This window comes from Pyricularia pennisetigena, chromosome 6 (assembly GCF_004337985.1).
Source record: "Pyricularia pennisetigena strain Br36 chromosome 6, whole genome shotgun sequence".
NCBI classification, from domain to species: domain Eukaryota; kingdom Fungi; phylum Ascomycota; class Sordariomycetes; order Magnaporthales; family Pyriculariaceae; genus Pyricularia; species Pyricularia pennisetigena.
The window spans coordinates 1,774,528-1,791,925 of NC_043744.1; the positions used below are offsets into that span (position 1 = coordinate 1,774,528).

Below are 17,398 nucleotides of genomic sequence, written 5' to 3' on the forward strand. Positions count from 1 at the left end.
CTACAACTACTCATATAAATGATGGCATGATTTCCATATTTTTTGCAGACTTCATCAATACGTAGTAGAGTGGGGGATACATATTTTAGTGCAAGAAAGACCAATCAGAGCCATTAAACAAGTTTTAAAGCAAACCGATTAATGGAGACTATCTAATGCTGCGTACAGGTGTCCAGACTTTTCAATCTTCTAAAAACCACAAAGCAGAGGACGCGAAATGACCAAAAGAGAAACCAATGCTGCCGGCTGTTGCCCAACTGAATGCAAATCATGGATGGCTAGAGACATTACAAGAGCTCGTGGTCTCCCCAGCCATCCAGCAACTTGTTAGTTGTGACGAAAGCAGCAAAAATAATTCTATAATGCTGTGATGTAGCGTAGAGGGAGAATATCCTAGAGCCCAGGCTTTGAAAGACGACCATAAGTAATGCTAGATGTACGGTGCGTTTGTGTAATCGCATTTAGAAGATCGAAACTCGGGTGGTAATCCGTGACTCTATGCTAGGCCTTGTCGATAAGGCCGCTTTATAAAAGCCAAGGGGGTATTAGCCAGTCAATACTCGTCATGAGGAATGATCAGATCGAAATTTTGAGACCGCCAGCTACGGGTCTGTGACGACCATGTCTGGTCTCCGGGACTCGAGACATGGTACAAAGAGGCACTTTATCAGTCGAAGCAAGTGATGCGAGAGCAAAGGATTCTGTGTTGTGTCCAAAAATGAAGTAGTAGCCTCTGGATGTCTTCTTGACAGCCATGATGCCGATGGCGGGCCGCGACTCTTGGTTTCGAACGCCCGGATGGGCCATGAAATCGTGGTCTATGAAGGATGTAAGAATCTTAGTCTCACTGTCCCGCGGCACATCGGAGCCATCTCTGCCGCGAACTGTGGAGAGATACAGTCGCTCAGCACACTTGTATGCCGCCATGGATGTCGCCATGTGCTCGCCCGTCCCGGATGTCACGGCTGCAACAGTCGTGCCTGATTTGTCACCTTCGTCTGCTGGGATCACCGCCGTGCCGATACCGACAAGTGCCGCTGGGCCGACCCGCCCGCGGTGCTTCATGCCAATACCCCCAGATGAGGAGGCGGCTGCGATACGGCCTTGATAGTCAATGGCTATGACGCCAACCGTGTCGTATATCTCATCTTCGAATGTCATATCCTGGATAGCTTGCACCCTATCAAGCTGGTCTCCGGATGTATGCAAAGGCTGAGCCGGCGTGGCCGGGGGGTTCAAAGACGAAGAGACTAGGTTTGGTTCCAACACACGCATGCGCTTGGCAGGAGGGGATCCAGTGCTCACGCTGCCAAGCCGCGAGTTCTGGGCCTCAGGTGTCATTGATTGTCGTTGACGACTTGGAACAGCGGCCTCGGTACGGTTGTTGCTTGTGAATGAGGCACCAGTCCCATGTTGAGGGGAGTCAGGTTGACCTTCGTTGAAAGTACCTGTTGATAAGGCAGCGCTGTGATCAAGGCGACCAGGTATGTGCATGCCAGAAGGTGCTGAGTGGCGTGGGCTGCCTGTTGCCCTTCTTAGTTCCTCGGTCCATTTTTCCCAACGGTCTCTTGCATTGGTAGTGACCATCTCCTCGTTGTCAACGACCTTTATGCCATGCTCCTTGGCGTATTGACGAGCACCCTCACCAACAAGGAGTATGGGTGAGATCCGCCTGAGTGCCAGCACTTTGTATGATTCAAGGAGGATCTTTTCAGCGAGCATGACGGGATAACGAACATCTGACGAGTACGCAGGTTAGTGCGTGCCAATCATAACCACATTCAGGGGTGCACAAAAAAAGGTCAGGGAGAAGGTGCTTACGGGAACATGCACCAACGGCACCACTCCGACCATTGTGATCCACCACTGTAGCGTCGCATTCTACTGTGCCGTCAAGGCATAGGTTGCTGCCAACACCTGCATTTGTGATTGTATTGTCCTCGAGACATTTGGTGGCCTCGACGACGGCATCGACAGCGGAGCCGCCAGCGTTCATCTTGGCCATTCCCAGTTGTGCAGCTCTGTGCTATGGGGTTAGCTGGTTCACCAAGGGACAGGGGTTCAGACATCTATGCACATACCGAGAGCAGGCTTCCAGATGATATTCCTCGTTCGTATGGCTGTGGAACCCAGCGCCGGCATGGACAAATATAGCGGCGACAGGCTTAGGCTTGCTGCGCAACCTGTCCATGACCATGTCGCCGCCAAAATCTTCTCCAGAGCCGCATCCATCGTAGTAACCCGAGACAAACATGCCATTGCCAGGGACAGAGCCATTGTCATCAAATGTGTCTTCCAAGCGATGTCCGTGACTGTGACCGTCAGCTCTCTCCGCCACCCGATACTTGGGTTCCACCGGCCCATCAGCCGACTCGTCGCTGAACAGACTGTTGCCGGAGCTCGACTCGTTATCCTCTTCCATAATTGATAGGTTGTCCAACGTGAGTAGCTTAGCTGTGGTCCAGGCGCACGGCATAGCCAGTCGTTGGGAAAGTATGGGCTATTAATATTTCAAGCTGGGAGCGTGCTTGAACGGATAAGGCGAAAAACGGATGGGATTCTCAATCGAGCCGAGCGTCAGACATAAGCAAAGGTGAGCGATGTTCCTAACTTGTAGGTTATGATCAGGTTGGAAACGTCCACTGTGGCTTGCTAGGTGAGTCGATAACGCCGACAAAGCTTGACAGTCAAAAACAAAAGAGTGCCCTGCCTAAAATCGAGCAAACCGAGCAAACCAACCAGGAATAGGATACTATGTGTAATCAATAAATATTAAGCGAATACTACGGTCTTCACCTTAAACGAAGATCGGTGCAGAATTGCTCCCCGTAGACGCCCACAGAATCAAGTCTCCAGATGGAGTTGAACGGTTGAGATGAGTCTGGGCGGGAAAAATGGACCCGCAGGTTCTCAAAAGAAACTAAAAGGGCAGCTTCGATGCGAGCATTAGGTCCAAAGTAGCGATTTGCGTTGGGACTTCATCAATGTTGAGACAGAAAGGTACGACCGATGAGTTCTTGCAGAGCAGATGAGCGAGGCAGCTCCAGATACGGGCAATGAGGCGGACAAGAAGACAAAGCTCCTTATCTCAGCTCGGATGTGGGACGGAAACTTGTAGTTGGAAAGAATAATCAAAGTTCTTATAATATTGAGGTTCATAAGTATGTACTCTGAATGAGCCGATCCGAAACAGGAAACTTTTGGAGGTGCTGGTTGTGAAAGAATCAATCCATCTCACCATGGGCTTGCTTTTTTTTTTTTCTCCTTGGATCACGATGAGGACTAAAACCCCATCGGGCCAAAAGGTTACCCAAATGTGGGAGACCTATGGTAATTTTAGGGATGCGTTCATCATCATTTCCGGTCCATGCAGTTTTGTGTAGTCGGCGGATCTATGCGGGCGATATTGGCTCCAGTACGTCTGTTGTTGGAGAGCTTGCGTTGGGCATATTCTCAAGTAAAGTGCCCGGTATACTGCTGAAGAGAGAAGCTCCAAATTGTGCGCCACAATTCTAAGCTGTTGTTCTGTGGCTTGCTTGGCCAGCAGATGCGGGGCAATGACGAAGCTGAGCCACCCGCTTCCAGGCACGTAATCCGGCCCACCTACCAAGCAAGCCAACCGCTGCAGCATCATCCACCGAGCAGCCCATCCCAACTGCTCTCGAGCGTCTCGCGATAACTCACAGCGCAGCCTCTATACTGCACCCGGAGGCTACAGCTCGACTGTTTCAGATTTTGCAGTAAAACCGAGCTCAACGCTCACAACCGCCAAAATGGCTAACCAAACTCCCGCCGTTGTCATGGACAAGTGAGTTAGATGGAACTCGAACTGCCCAACCTCCCAGCAACCGACCCCTCTCAAGCTCCCTGCCTAGCAAAGCTTCACGTCGATTTCGCCAGCTGCAATCGCAGTTGCTGGCCGTCAGGAATCTGCGCATTAGCTGACATGAGATATCTATTCAAGCGGTACGGGGTTTTCAAAACTAGGTATGTTCTGAATGACCCCATTGGCACCGCTTCGCCAAGCGGAGCCTCGGAAGTAATCCCAGTCGCTGTGCTGACGCAACATTTCCTGCCAGGTTTCGCCGGCAATGATTCACCTTCGTTTGTCTTTCCCACGGCGATCGCGACAAAGTCCGCCGCCGGAGCATCTGGGGGCACTGGTTCCGGCCGGCCAGCTGTTGCCAACAAGCCAAGTTTCCTCACTGGTGGTGCTGGTCCTGGCGGCCACCTCTCGGGCAAACGCGGCACCGAAGACCTCGACTTCTTCATTGGCGATGAGGCCATTGCTGCCTCATCCGGAGCCGGTAACTAATACCTCGCGCTATGAGCGTGATGCTTGAGCCGCGCAACTTGGGCATGCGCTGACATTTGCGGTTTGGATGCGCAGGCTATGGACTCCATTACCCAATTCGCCACGGACAAATAGAGAATTGGGTACGTAGAATAATACGACTTGAGCTACGGTTTTGTCTTGAAATTTGCTGACGGTTGGCCTACTACAGGACCACATGGAACGCTTCTGGTCAAACTCCATCTTCAAATATCTACGAGTAGAGCCTGAAGACCACTTCTTCTTGCTCACTGAGCCGGTACGAGCATGGCCTTGAAATATCTTTCATGAGCTTTCAACTGATTCTAACTCGATCGACCGCACATTCAGCCTTTGAACCCTCCCGAGAACCGCGAGAACACGGCTGAGATCTTCTTCGAGTCTTTTAACTGCGCAGGACTCTACATTGCAGTGCAAGCAGTTTTGGCCCTCGCCGCCTCTTGGACGTCGTCAAAGGTCCATGATCGCTCTCTTACTGGCACTGTCATTGATTCAGGAGACGGTGTCACTCACGTCATCCCCGTCGCAGAGGGCTACGTCATTGGCTCTTCGATCAAGTCTATCCCGATCGCTGGACGCGACATTACTTACTTTGTCCAGTCCCTGCTTCGTGATAGGGGCGAGCCAGACTCATCTCTCAAAACCGCCCAGGAGATCAAGGAGGATTACTGTTACGTTTGCCCCGACATCGTCAAGGAGTTCACCAAGTTCGACCGTGACCGAAGCCGATTTGCCCGTCATGTCGTGAGCCAGCCGGGCGGCAGGGAGGTTTCGGTTGATGTAGGATATGAGCGCTTCCTGGCGCCCGAGATATTCTTCAACCCCGAGATTTACAGCTCGGATTTCTTGACGCCACTGCCAGTGGTTGTGGATGGAGTGATCCAGTCGTCACCTATTGATGTCCGCAGGGGGCTGTACAAGAACATCGTTTTGTCGGGTGGTAGCACTCTGTACAAGGACTTTGGTCGCAGATTGCAGCGTGATATCAAGCAGTTGGTCGACGCACGCATTCGTGCAAGCGAGATGCGTAGCGGTGGTGCCAAGAGTGGCGGTCTCGAAGTCCAGGTTATCACACACAAGAGGCAACGTCACGGACCCTGGTTCGGTGGTAGCTTGCTGGGACAGACCCCTGAATTCAGGTCGTACTGCCATACTAAGGCCGAGGTATGTTTCACTTGTTGCCAAACCATCGAACATGAGTTCAGGGACTGGCTGGATGTTAACGTGTGGCGACCATGTGTTAGTACCAAGAATATGGACCTGGAATCGTACGAAGGTTTGCTCTGCTGGGCGGCCCGGGAGGGTCGTAAAGGTCTGTTAGTCTTCTATGAGCTTGGAGTTACGATTGACAGACGTTTGAAGAGGGGAAACGATATCAGTACAATGTTAAAAACCAACAAAGCGGCAGTGATGTTAAGTCGAGTCTTGGCTGCGAAATTGAAACTTATATCAGGACCAAACCGATGGAGATGGTCTGTTGAAGCTATGAAATCAGCGGTGCCGGGGCTTCATGATGATATTTGGCTGGAGACTACACTACGGTTGTATATGCGACTGTGTTGGCTCCGGTATCGGCATCGTGGACTTCTGAAGCTGTCTATATCCAAGATAAGCCGTGTATATAAATCCATTCTTACGGTATTGAGAGTAAAACGGAAGCATAAAACGTCCATTTCCAAAAATTGCTTCCCTACAGTTCCCCGCATTTCCCCACGTTCTGGTCAACGACAGCGTTTGATTCCAATTGGACCCGGGACACTAGCTATTCGTTTCCATTTAATCCCATTCATCCGGGCCAGGATGGGGTGAGCACACTTTGAACGATAATGCATTCATGGCCTGACTGAGGTTCCGTTCGCGTGCCCAGCCTGCGGCTCTTTACCATAGTATCCGGCGGCCCCCCCTAACGACTAACAAGACTGTACTATGTACCGATGAGGGCCTGGTTTCAATTTTGCGGAGATATTTCCGCATTGTTATGCCTTACAGTTGGCTGCATTTCCCTTGACCCGTCGGCAGCCTCACGATGGTAATGTTTTGAGTCTTTTTATCTCTTTGTATTCAATATGCTCTTTGCGATTTTCCCCAAGTCCGAATGGACTGGTCTAGATTTCTGATCTATGTTGGGGGCGGTCTTTTTTCTTTATTTCCGGAATGGACCAATCCTCATACCCGCCGTCCCAACAGAGTGTATTTCAAGCCTAAGCCACGTGCGCACAACTATTCAAATCGTCATCGACGGTTCCAAGCCCGTCTCGGGAATAATGTAGCATGACGACTGGATGAACTTGTGTTGCACTAAAGAACACAGGCAGAAGACGAAAGCTCCCCGTCTCTGACTAATACCAGTGATTTGGGTAAATATAGCCTGCAACAACTTGCTTGTCTAACTTGGAACCCCACCTCATCCTAACTTTTCTCGTGGCTCATGCAGCCATCGAATGCGATTCACGTGTGTTCGTCTCTTGGTCCGGTGCTCGAACGATGCATCACGGGTTGTGGAGAAGGGGAGGGGCCCCACGTCTCTCAGTGACCATCCAAGGAAGCTTGTTCGCTGTAAGCTGTAGAAGGCCTTTCCACTGCTGCCAGTCTTTCAGGTTTATTGTAACAAAGTTCTGGAATCGAGTGGCACAACTCTAACAACCTTGAACTCTCGTCAACCTGAGGCGTTTCCCCGCACCTTTTGGGAGTGTGGGGACCAAAGCTGCGCCTTTCGAGGATGTTTGCTTCCCTTGGCCCAGAATATGCGGAGTAGAAAGCTGCTTTTGCAGGTTTGGAGAGACAAGGTGTGAGGGATCGTCATGTTTTTCTGATGCTTTTGAACTACATCAGACGATGTTTTGCTCGGCACTTCGGTGCGAGCGTCGGCTAGAAGCTCCTAACTCTTTTTTTTTTTTTTCCCTTCCCCATTTGCTCAACGAGCGACAAGTGATTCGCCATCTTTTTTGCTTACGTTGCCCGACAAACAATACAACACCTTCACCTTCCGGTCATTTATATATCCAAACTTCCCACCTCGTCTGACCACTTCCCAGCAGACGAGGTTTTGCCATCATCTCATACCCCTCGGGCTTCTATCATCTCTGTGCTCATATATATCCCCCCCGTGTGTCCGCCGCCACTTTGTTGCCACATTCTTCCCCGCGAACCTAGACCACTTCGAGCGACCCGAGACAAGATGCCGGAAATCCCTAAAGAACAGTGGGCGCAGGTTATCGAGAAGACTGGCGGGCGTAAGTAAACCTCGTGTTGCGAGGATGGACATGCACACATGACTGCCCAAAGCTCCCAGGTGCTACGTCGATGTTTGACTGTTAGAAAGCTTACCACCTTTGTACAACAGCCGCCGTCTACAAGAAGATCCCCGTGTCCAAGCCTGGTCCTGATGAGGTCCTCGTCAACATCAAATACTCTGGCGTGTGCCACACGGACCTGCACGCCATGAACGGCGACTGGCCGATCCCGACCAGGCTGCCGTTCGTGGGCGGGCACGAGGGCGCGGGCATCGTGGTGGCGCGCGGCGAGTTGGTCAACGACGTCGAGATCGGCGACCACGTCGGCATCAAGTGGATCAACAGCAGCTGCCAAAACTGCGACTTTTGCCGGTCCGCCAACGAGATGCTCTGCACCAAGGTCAAGCTCTCGGGTTACACGGTCGACGGCTCCTTCCAGCAGTACGCCATCGCCAAGGCCGCCCTTGTGGCCCGCATCCCCAAGGAGGTGAGCCTCGAGGCCGTGGCCCCGGTTCTGTGCGCCGGTATCACCGTCTACAAGGGCCTCAAGGAGTCGGGCGCGCGCCCGGGACAGTGGGTCGCCATCGTGGGCGCCGGCGGCGGCCTGGGAGCCATGGCGCTGCAGTACGCCCGCGCCATGGGCCTGCAGACAATCGCCATCGACTCGGGCGATGAAAAGCGCAGCGCGTGTCTGGAGCTCGGCGCGGCTGCCTTCATCGACTTTGCCACCTCGGCAGACGTGGTAGCCGACGTGCGCAAGGCGACCCCCGACGGCCTCGGACCCCACGCCGCCGTGCTGCTGGCCGTGACGTCGCGGCCGTTCCAGCAGGCGGCCGAGTACATCCGGCCCAGGGGCACCGTGGTATGCATAGGTCTGCCCTCGGGCGCGCAGATCAAGGCAGATGTCCTGGATATGGTGGTGCGCATGGTCACCATCAAGGGCAGCTACGTCGGCAACCGACAGGACACGGCCGAGGCTGTAGATTTCTTCGCGCGGGGGTTGATCAAGGCGCCGTTCAAGACTGTGGGGCTTAGTGACTTGGGAAAGGTTTTTGAGCTTTTGGACCAAGGCAAGGTCGTTGGGAGGTATGTCCTGGATACGAGCAAGTGAGACAGTCTTATATCGTGTGGAAGGTATGGGAGTTTGGTACGATGCATAAGGACCAGGTCGGTTACAGGACTGGTGCTCCGGCGTAGGAAGAAGCAGTCGGCGAATATGATACGGTCTGCCGGCCAGGAGTTGGTGGAATTGAGTGGGTTTTGGTGAGAACTGGTAGTTGCATCGAGTGTTTGTTTGGCACTGAAAGTCCTTGACTTGCTTGTCGTCTTCTCTGTAATATGAACAAGTTTGAAAATGAGTACAAGATATTCCATCCGAGATCCCATTTACGCTTTTCACATCGAAGCAAGTCATTGGGATGCAGATGAGGAGTGGGTAAAGAGTTTAGTAACAAAAAAGAAAATCGATATTAAAACACAGGCCGTGCATGCAAAGCGGCCTAGACAGGCCCCCCTGGCAATGAAGGATATCGTCATTACGTAGACATTGGGGCGTCAACATCGTCGTCCACTCTGGTCAGCACCGCTACGCCCTCAACATGGCTTGTCTGGGGAAATAGATCGAAGCCACGAACGCTTTCGATCTTGTACCGAGCACCATCAACAGGAGCCGGTTGGCCATCGATATAGCCGCGGACCAGGATGCCAACATCCCTAGCCTGAGTATGTACATTGCAGCTGACGTAGACCAGGCGCTGCGGCTTGAAGGCAAGCAGCTGGGTCAGGAACGATACGTCGCAGCCCTTTCGTGGAGGGTCAATAACGACGGCCGTCTCGTCCGGGTTGAAGCCGTCGAGTTTCTCGAACAGCTTCGGCGCATCGGCTTCAATAAACTCGCATTTGCCGTCGGGATAATTGTTCAGCTTAGCGTTCAGGCCTGCTCTTTCAATAGCCCTACCATCAATGTCGATGCCGATGATGCGGCCGTTGACCTCCCCGGACATGAATAAAGGAGCGCACGTAATGGAAAACAGGCCAGAACCGCAGTAAGCGTCGATGAAATTGGTAATGGAGGGCTTTCCATCCTTTTTGTCGTATGAAATGGCGTTCTCACGGACATAACTGGTGAGAGAGGGTAGAATCGAGTTGTTGTTTTGGAAAAATGAGGAGGCCTTGTTCTTGAAGACAAAGTCGTCGACATACTCGGTTGCCAACTGGCTGCCTTCGCTGACACATGTCTTGATATCGACGTAATCCTCTGTCTCAACCCTGACCTGGTCATCACGAATTGATGTTGGGATTGGCTTCTGGGCAGCGTCTTTCTTGTAGAACCTCTCAGTGCTCTCGCGCAGTAGAAGCGTTGCGCCGTTGGAGTAGGTGTCGAATTTGGAAGCTACAATCGCGCGCTCTCGCTTCATGCCTTTGTTGACCACCTCGGTGCCGATAGGGCAGTCCTCAATATCAAGCACAGTCTTCCTACCCTTCAGCATGAAGCCAATGGGTGGAACTTCTTGGTGTCGAACTGGCGGGCCTCGTTTTCTCCTGGCACCCGGCGGCATGGAGAAATGAGGCGTGAGCTTGGTGCGGTAGCCGTACTGAAGAGGGCTACCTATAGTCTCCCCGGCGGCTGGGATGAGCTCAGGGGGCAGGTCTGAGAAGTTTTTGAAGGCCTTCTCAACAACTTTGCGTTTGTGCGCGAGTTGATCCTCATAAGACATGGGCTGAAACTGGCATCCGGCGCAGCGCGAGAAATGGGGGCAGCTGATCCTCTTGTCGTCGCGTTCCGGTGAAGGCTTCACAATCGACACGAGGTCGACCACGCTGTGTGTCTTTTCGTGCCGGAAAACCTTGACCTTAGCAACGTCGCCCGGTACTACAAATGACAGCACATATATCTGGTTCGAGCCTTCCTGGACAGCCAGGCCATCACCGGTTGACGACAGCTCCAAAACCCTGACTTCAATCTCGGTGCCAGGCTCTGGAAGCGCAGGTGCCTTGGTACCCTCGGCATGTTGACCCTCCGAAACTGTCTCTACGCCGGGCGCTGCCTGTTCATTCTCTCTGGCGACGTCACCCAGTGTTAACCTGGCCATCAAGTCCTTGAGGTCATGTGCTAGGACATCATCATGGGTGCCCTCGACCACGGTAAGTAAGCCTTTCCGCCTGAGCTTTGCTCTGTCCCTTTTTGAAAGGTTGAACTGGGCCACACCCTCTGGCACTGGGGACGGCTCTTTTCGCTTCTTGTTGAAGCGTTGTGGTTGATGCTGATGTTGTTTTCCTCCCTTCTTGTTGCCATTTTGCTTGTTAGATTCTGCTCTAAGCCTATTCCAGGCGTCTTCTTTGCCGTCGTTGCGGCCCTCGACGGGAACCGACTTTGGTGGTGAAGCCATCCTGTAGAAGGAAGCAGTTTGTGTGAAACGCTCCCGGTTGGTGAAGATTCTGTTTTGAGGAAATTTCCACTTGCAAGCTCTGCCAGCGTGACGGAGTAACAGGCTCGACATTAGCAATAGAGAAAGGTGGGGTGTGGGTTGAAAACGGCAACCTGTAGCTTATTTTTGCTGTTCCAATCGACACCGATTCTTTTTTTTTTTTTTTTTTTTTTTTTTTTTTTTTTTTTTTTTTTTTTTTTTTTTTTCAATCCAAGGGCACATGCGAATGAGGTACATGCAGCTCAGTTGGAGCCTTAGAACGAAAAAAAAAAAGGGACCCCTGCCCTGTCCTGCAGGACAGCTCAAACATTGAACCAATCAAAGCTCTTCAATTATCTAGTTTGTTGATGGTTGTGATTGGCTCAGGAGTTGGTCTTCTACTGTGTATCGGACAGTGATAAATTACCCGAATTCAAGGTTCCAAGACCCCCCAAACCCTTGCAATCTGAAGGTCCGGAAAATCTACATTAGAACATTGTCATTGAGCTCTCTTGATTCCGCGCATGCGTATCAAATTTTCACTTGCGTGTCTTTCTGATTGCTAACCGTTTTCTAGCGATAGCATTTAAAACCACAAAGCAAACTTGCTAGGAACTCTAGCTAGCTTATCCATGCTCAAATGTCTCACACTGTGCACCGCCCTTATTAGTCGGACATGCGACTGGATCGAGTGGTCATGAGAGTGGGTTCTGGGCGTCCATCCAGCCTCCGGATCGGCGCGGCTTGGAAATCATGGGCCGCGGTATCAACAGGTAGCTGAGCAGCTACCTTATCTATCTGTCGCCGGATGTCAGACTCAACCAAACACTTTTAAATCCTCGCGCGACAACTCCTGTGCATCGTTCTTGTTTCTCATGACCCTCAATACCGTGGTCTTCTCTACGTGATTGCACTGGGAATTTATTCGCAATAGGGGTTTTCAGCTTGGTGCATTGTTACGAGGCGTCGAGATGGCGCCCACAATGGGTGAGGCTCGCGTGCATATTGTAAATATTGGTACCAGCATGGAAACTAACATATACTCTGTATCCAGCATCTGCCTTGCGAGCTCAATTGCCAATGGCGCTTCTTCTATTATCCAACTCTCAGCTTCAGTTGTCTTCTGCGTTGAACATTCAGATACCTCTGGTCGGCTCAAGTCATGCCGGGTCTAGGGGTGCAGTGGCGAGTGAGAGCAAGATATGCTCCCAAATAGGCATCGATCTAATTGCCCAAGGTGTACGTCTACTTGTTCCTCGGCCAAATGCATGGCAGCTGATCTTGTCTTGTGGCTTCAGGGAAACGCCGCAGATGCCATGGTAGGCACGAATCTCTGTGTGGGTGTTACTGGCATGTATCACAGCGGCATTGGTGGCGGCGGCTTCATGCTTGTTCGCAGTCCCGATGGCGAGTACGAGGTCATCGATTACAGGGAAACCGCCCCGGCTGCCGCCTACGAGGACATGTACCGTGGAAATGTCAACGGAAGCATCTTCGGTGGTCTCGCCGTTGGTGTTCCCGGTGAGCTGAGAGGTCTTGAGTATCTACACAGCAAATACGGAGTAGGTACCGGACCTTTACCAACCTAATCTAAACAGATATGGGACTGACCTGGGCTAGTCTCTCCCATGGAGATCCGTCGTAATGCCAGCGGTAAAAGTTGCTCGCAACGGCTTTCCCGGTAGGCGGTCCATTTGCATAGATCAGTCGCCCTTGGCTGAAGACTAACACCCCTCTAGTGACTGAGGATCTTGTCCGCTACATGAAAGCTGCAACAGAATCAGGCTCACCGAACTTCCTCGTGGAGGACCCAGCTTGGTCTCAAGAATTCGCGCCGAACGGTTAGTTGGGCACATGTTCACTCTTCGAGAAGTCATGCACTCGTAGCTAAACGCAAGCATAGGAACTTTGATCGGGCTCGGAGATATAATCAAGAGGAGACGTCTCTCCAAGTAAGTCCGCGGTCATCGTCCTTAACATTGATTCTAATAGAGACTAACCAACGGTGACTCGTCAAGCACACTCGAGAAGATTGCACATCACGGTGCAAGCGTCTTCTACGAAGGCGATATTGGTAAGCACTTATCTTCTTCTTCCCATTCACGCACGCCTGCCACATTACTTACAAGTCCCTCAGCGAAATCCATGATCGATATTATCCAGGCCAACAACGGCACAATGACACTGGAAGACCTGAGAAATTACAAAGTCTCCAGGCCACGGCCCGTGAGCGTGAATTTCAGGGGCTACAAACTCTGGTCAACGCCATCGCCCTCGAGCGGCGCCGTATGTCTCTCCATCATGAAGACGCTGGAGCAGTATCCATCCGACGAGCTATCACGGACTCCTGAAAACATCAATCTCACTACCCATCGCCTCGACGAAGCTCTGCGCTTTGGTTATGGCGGGCGCACCTCCCTCGGAGACCCAGCGTTCGTCCCGCACATCGACGAGCTCGAGTCTCGCCTCCTGTCCGAAAAGTCCGCAGCGGCCCGACGCGCCCGGATCCTCGACAACACGACACAACCAGTGGAAGCCTACGACCCCAACACCGAGGACCGCAGCAGCGACGGCAAGCACTTCTACGCCAACCCGGGCCACGGCACCTCGCACATCGTCACGGCCGACGGCACCGGCATGACCATAACCAGCACCACGACCATCAACCTGCTCTTCGGCTCGCTGCTCATCACGCCCGACACGGGCATCATCCTCAACAACGAGATGAACGACTTCAGCATCCCCGGCGTCCGCAACGAGTTTGGCTTCGAGCCGTCGGTGCCAAACTACATCCGCCCGGGGAAGCGGCCCTTGTCGTCCATCACGCCGCTGATCGCCGAGCGCGCTGCCGACGGCTCCCTTGCCCTCAGCGTCGGCGCGGCCGGTGGCTCGCGCATCCTCAGCGCCACGTGCCAGGTGGCATGGCGCGTGCTCGAGCAGGGTATGGGCGTCGTTGACGCCGTCGCCGAGCCACGCCTCCACGATCAGCTCATGCCCAACGAGAGCTGGCTCGAGTGGGCGTTTGACAACTCCACCGCGGCGGGCTTGACGGCCAGGGGCCACAACATCTCCTGGGTCCCGCCCATCTACTCTGCTGTCCAGGCCGTGCAGATGCTGGAGGACGGGACTTTAGTTGCGGCAAGAGAGACAAGGCAGAAGAACAGCGGTGGTCTGAGCATATAAAGCGTGTATGAACTTCTGACCTTTTTTTTTTTTTTCTGGAAGATGGACTCAGGTCATCCACAAGGTGTGGACGGTCGAGAAACCATCCCACCAAGCGAACTGCATTCACAGTTGTAGAGGGCGTCTGGACCATGCATGTTAAGAAGTATGTACTCATTTAATAGATTTCACTCATATTCGATAAGTATGTTGCAAAAAGCACCTCATCAGTGGAAAGAATGGCTGGCATAACCACATACATATATTGAGATGACGCACAAGAAGCCAAGGCTTCTGAACACATCGTCCCATATGTCCTGCATCCTGGGCTGGCTCATACAGGTAAATAACTGTGTAACAATGCTCGCACAATACTTCGCAATAACAATCAATGTAGGCTTGCATGGTAAAAAGAAGGACGAAAATAATTCCAAGCAGGGGTGAAAAAAGGTCGAACTCTGTCTCTATAATCTAGACTTGTGAAAAAGGGTATCTGTGTCTTGTTGCTTTGTTTATGAATCCCTAGCACAAAAGCCATGAATAACTCGTACCAAAGCTCAGATCAAATGCTTAGGCATGTTGATTAGAGGAAACAAAAGGAATGCATAAGATGGTACACGAATATCAACACAGTGCAACCAGCTTCTCCATTTGGTCAACCCACTTCTTCGCAAACTCTTCTTCGGTAAATCTTTTGGCAGACTTCCGGGCGCGCTGCCTTATGGCCAGAGGGTCGGGATGCGACAGAGCCTTGCGGAAGCCCTCAGCAAACTCTGTGGACGTCGTAGCATGAAAACCTACAAGACATGGTGTTAGTATAGATTATCAATATGCGGGTCAAAATCCACCAAATGCCGGCCCTAGAAGAAAGACGCACCTGTGGGCTCTGCATCGATCTCGGTGACAATGTCCAGTTTGGGTCCGCCACTGTTATGCACGACGGGAATAAGTCCGGCAGCCTGGTACTCGACGACACCAATACCGAAGTGCTCGTTCCACATGCCGTTGACTCCGACAGATGCATTCCGAAGCCACTCGAGGATTCGGGGCCAAGGCGCGTCAAGATGGAACTCGACCCGGTCCTTGATGTGTAATTCGTTGACCAGTAAGCGCAGCTGGTACACTCGCTTGGAGTCGCTGTCGTCCCGCACACTGCCAATGAGAACCAAGGTCGCACCTTTGGCGACATCCGAATCGCCCTTGACGAACTCGGCGAACGCCTGGATAATGAGCTGATGGTTCTTCTCAGGCCTGAACTGTGCAATATACACTAGTGCCTTCTCGCGTCTGCTCTCACTGTCTACGGACACCTCTACTTCTTGCTCCAGCTCGCGAACAGCCACAGGTGGATAAACCACCGCCACAGCGTTGTTGGGCCTACCGTTCCTCGTATTGTTACGGAGTGGTCCCCAAAGCTTTTGTATGTGGTTTTGAGTCCAGGTCGAGTTGGTCATCACAACGTCAATCGTAGCCCCCATCCGACAATATATTTTCGCGAATAGCTCCCAGTACAACTTCTTTGCCCTACCACGGGCTCCAACACCCTGGCCAGCATTGACTCCTTGAGAGCCTACGGCAGACTGAGGGTTCAAAGAATCGAGCATATCAGTCGAGATGGTTGGGTAATGTACGTAAGCGCCCGTAGGCATGGTACGAAAGAGCCACCTGCAAAGACCCAGGGCAAACGCGTAACCCATGGTGTCGACGAAGATGTCCGGTGTAAGTAGAGAGAAGGCATCCCATGCCATGATTATCGAGCCAAATGACTGCCCGGCGAGGGTGAAGTGAGGCCAGGTCGATGCGAGAACCCAATGTCTAGTCGAGAGATACAGGAACACTACTGTCGGTGGGTGAAGGGTGATATTAAATCGACTCTGGGATGTTTTCTCTGGTTAGTGAATCGAACCTCGAGTAGTGCCGAAGCTATGCGTTGCGTCTTACACACCTCGACCCTAGAAAGTATTGCCTCCTTGTTGACCTCGTGATCACCAGTGTAGACTATGCATTTGGCTTTCGGCCACTTCTGCTGCGTCGCTCGAATGGCAGCCCACAGCACTCGTTCACCACCCCCTCCAGCATTGCTTCACGATTAGAAGAAAGAGGTCAGCAATTCACTCCTATCAAGGAGGACCTGTGTAAGAATACACACCAGAAAGGGTGAAAGAATCCCACGATTCCATCCCATTCCTGCGCACCCTTGCCGCCATTGTCAGCGCTGCCCGCAGACGGTTCAATGCTCTCCCAGTCCTCATCCGTAATGCTTTTTTTCCTCTCCTGTCCACGCTCCGCGAATCGACGCTCGTCCTCGTTCATTATCTCGAGCAGCTGAGCCCGGCGGCCCTCGGTTTTGCGCTTGAGGTACCAGCCCAAAGCCGATCCTATTGCCCGCCAGAACCATGGCACAAGAAAGAAATAGAGCAAAGGCATCGCGGCTATGGTCGTGAAGGCGGCGTAAAGAGAGGAACTGCCTTGGGAGTCCTGGCAGCTGGAACCGGATAACAGCGGGGAGGTCGAGCCCGAGGCGCACTTGTCGCTGTCGCCAAAGCCGTCCATAGCTGGCTGACTTGGGCAAACTTAGTCGGGCAGGCTGTGCGATCGTCCAGAGGCTCTGTGTCGTGAGTAAGGTAAGAGGGTGGAAGGCGACCCCGCGGGCGGGGGGAGTGAGCAGCGACTGAACCGTATTCTCTGAACGAATGATTAGAATCGGAGAACAAATCAAGCAGGCAGAATGATCTTCTTCGGCTCAGCCAAGAAATAGAAGGATGGGCATGCCGGTTGACGCCGAGGCCCGCAGAAGCTCCAGGCCAGCTTGCTCCTTGAATAGTGGAAAGAGAGAAAGTGGTCTGTTTGTTACTCAAGGCGCTTGCACGGTATCGCACGAGGTACGGCCAGGTTCCATTGTCCACGTAGCTCTGGTGGGTAACCCTGTCTTAGTAGCTGAACTATCGTCTACCCCACTTTGTACGATGCCGGTGCTACCTTAGCTGCCAAAGGGCGAAGTGAGCAAGCCTGACCCACTGGTGGAAGAACCCTTAATGCAGGCCCAATATTAATTATCCGCTGCCGCGCTGTCGCGTTCAGGCAGGCACGGTCCGTCGAATTGAGTTCCACGTGGAGTTGTAAGGTGAAATAATTCGAAGTTCGGAACGAAAGGTACTGGAAACCTCACCTGTCATGTGCCGCAATTATTAGCCGCCCTTACTGACCATATGAGCTCAAGACGGACACTTGGTTTTCTCATAGGCTCTTGATTTTTGAGGACA

The 17,398-nt window shown here is 52.4% G+C and overlaps 6 protein-coding genes across 6 annotated transcripts; 3 read left to right on the forward strand and 3 right to left on the reverse strand.

The window, feature by feature from the left end:
* Positions 1–576: 576 nt before the first annotated feature.
* PpBr36_04342 (uncharacterized protein) lies at positions 577–2,476 on the reverse strand (the record flags this gene model as incomplete). The annotated part of the gene is made up of 3 exons (XM_029891503.1): positions 577–1,739; positions 1,822–2,021; positions 2,082–2,476. The coding sequence occupies 3 exons, from the start codon at positions 2,474–2,476 to the stop codon at positions 577–579; spliced, it is 1,758 nt and encodes a 585-aa protein (XP_029749989.1).
* A 1,297-nt stretch (positions 2,477–3,773) lies between these two features.
* PpBr36_04343 (uncharacterized protein) lies at positions 3,774–5,643 on the forward strand (the record flags this gene model as incomplete). The annotated part of the gene is made up of 7 exons (XM_029891504.1): positions 3,774–3,808; positions 3,965–3,987; positions 4,080–4,307; positions 4,391–4,437; positions 4,506–4,592; positions 4,664–5,497; positions 5,578–5,643. 7 exons carry the CDS (start codon positions 3,774–3,776, stop codon positions 5,641–5,643), a joined length of 1,320 nt encoding a protein of 439 aa, XP_029749633.1.
* A 1,868-nt stretch (positions 5,644–7,511) lies between these two features.
* Positions 7,512–9,575, forward strand: PpBr36_04344 (uncharacterized protein; the record flags this gene model as incomplete). Its single annotated transcript, XM_029891505.1, has 3 exons — positions 7,512–7,566; positions 7,677–8,652; positions 9,233–9,575. 3 exons carry the CDS (start codon positions 7,512–7,514, stop codon positions 9,573–9,575), a joined length of 1,374 nt encoding a protein of 457 aa, XP_029749628.1.
* Positions 9,102–11,066, reverse strand: PpBr36_04345 (uncharacterized protein; the record flags this gene model as incomplete). Its single annotated transcript, XM_029891506.1, has 1 exon — positions 9,102–11,066. The coding sequence occupies one exon, from the start codon at positions 11,064–11,066 to the stop codon at positions 9,102–9,104; it is 1,965 nt and encodes a 654-aa protein (XP_029749627.1).
* An 890-nt stretch (positions 11,067–11,956) lies between these two features.
* Positions 11,957–14,156, forward strand: PpBr36_04346 (uncharacterized protein; the record flags this gene model as incomplete). The annotated part of the gene is made up of 8 exons (XM_029891507.1): positions 11,957–11,960; positions 12,028–12,212; positions 12,272–12,535; positions 12,594–12,654; positions 12,713–12,814; positions 12,877–12,925; positions 12,992–13,047; positions 13,111–14,156. The coding sequence occupies 8 exons, from the start codon at positions 11,957–11,959 to the stop codon at positions 14,154–14,156; spliced, it is 1,767 nt and encodes a 588-aa protein (XP_029749630.1).
* Positions 14,157–14,759: 603 nt separating this feature from the next.
* PpBr36_04347 (uncharacterized protein) lies at positions 14,760–17,291 on the reverse strand (the record flags this gene model as incomplete). The annotated part of the gene is given in 6 exon segments (XM_029891508.1): positions 14,760–14,932; positions 15,013–15,975; positions 16,077–16,216; positions 16,285–16,690; positions 16,710–16,818; positions 17,094–17,291. Coding segments are annotated over 6 exon segments (1,989 nt in total), but the record flags the coding sequence as incomplete, so codon positions are not given.
* Positions 17,292–17,398: the final 107 nt, after the last annotated feature.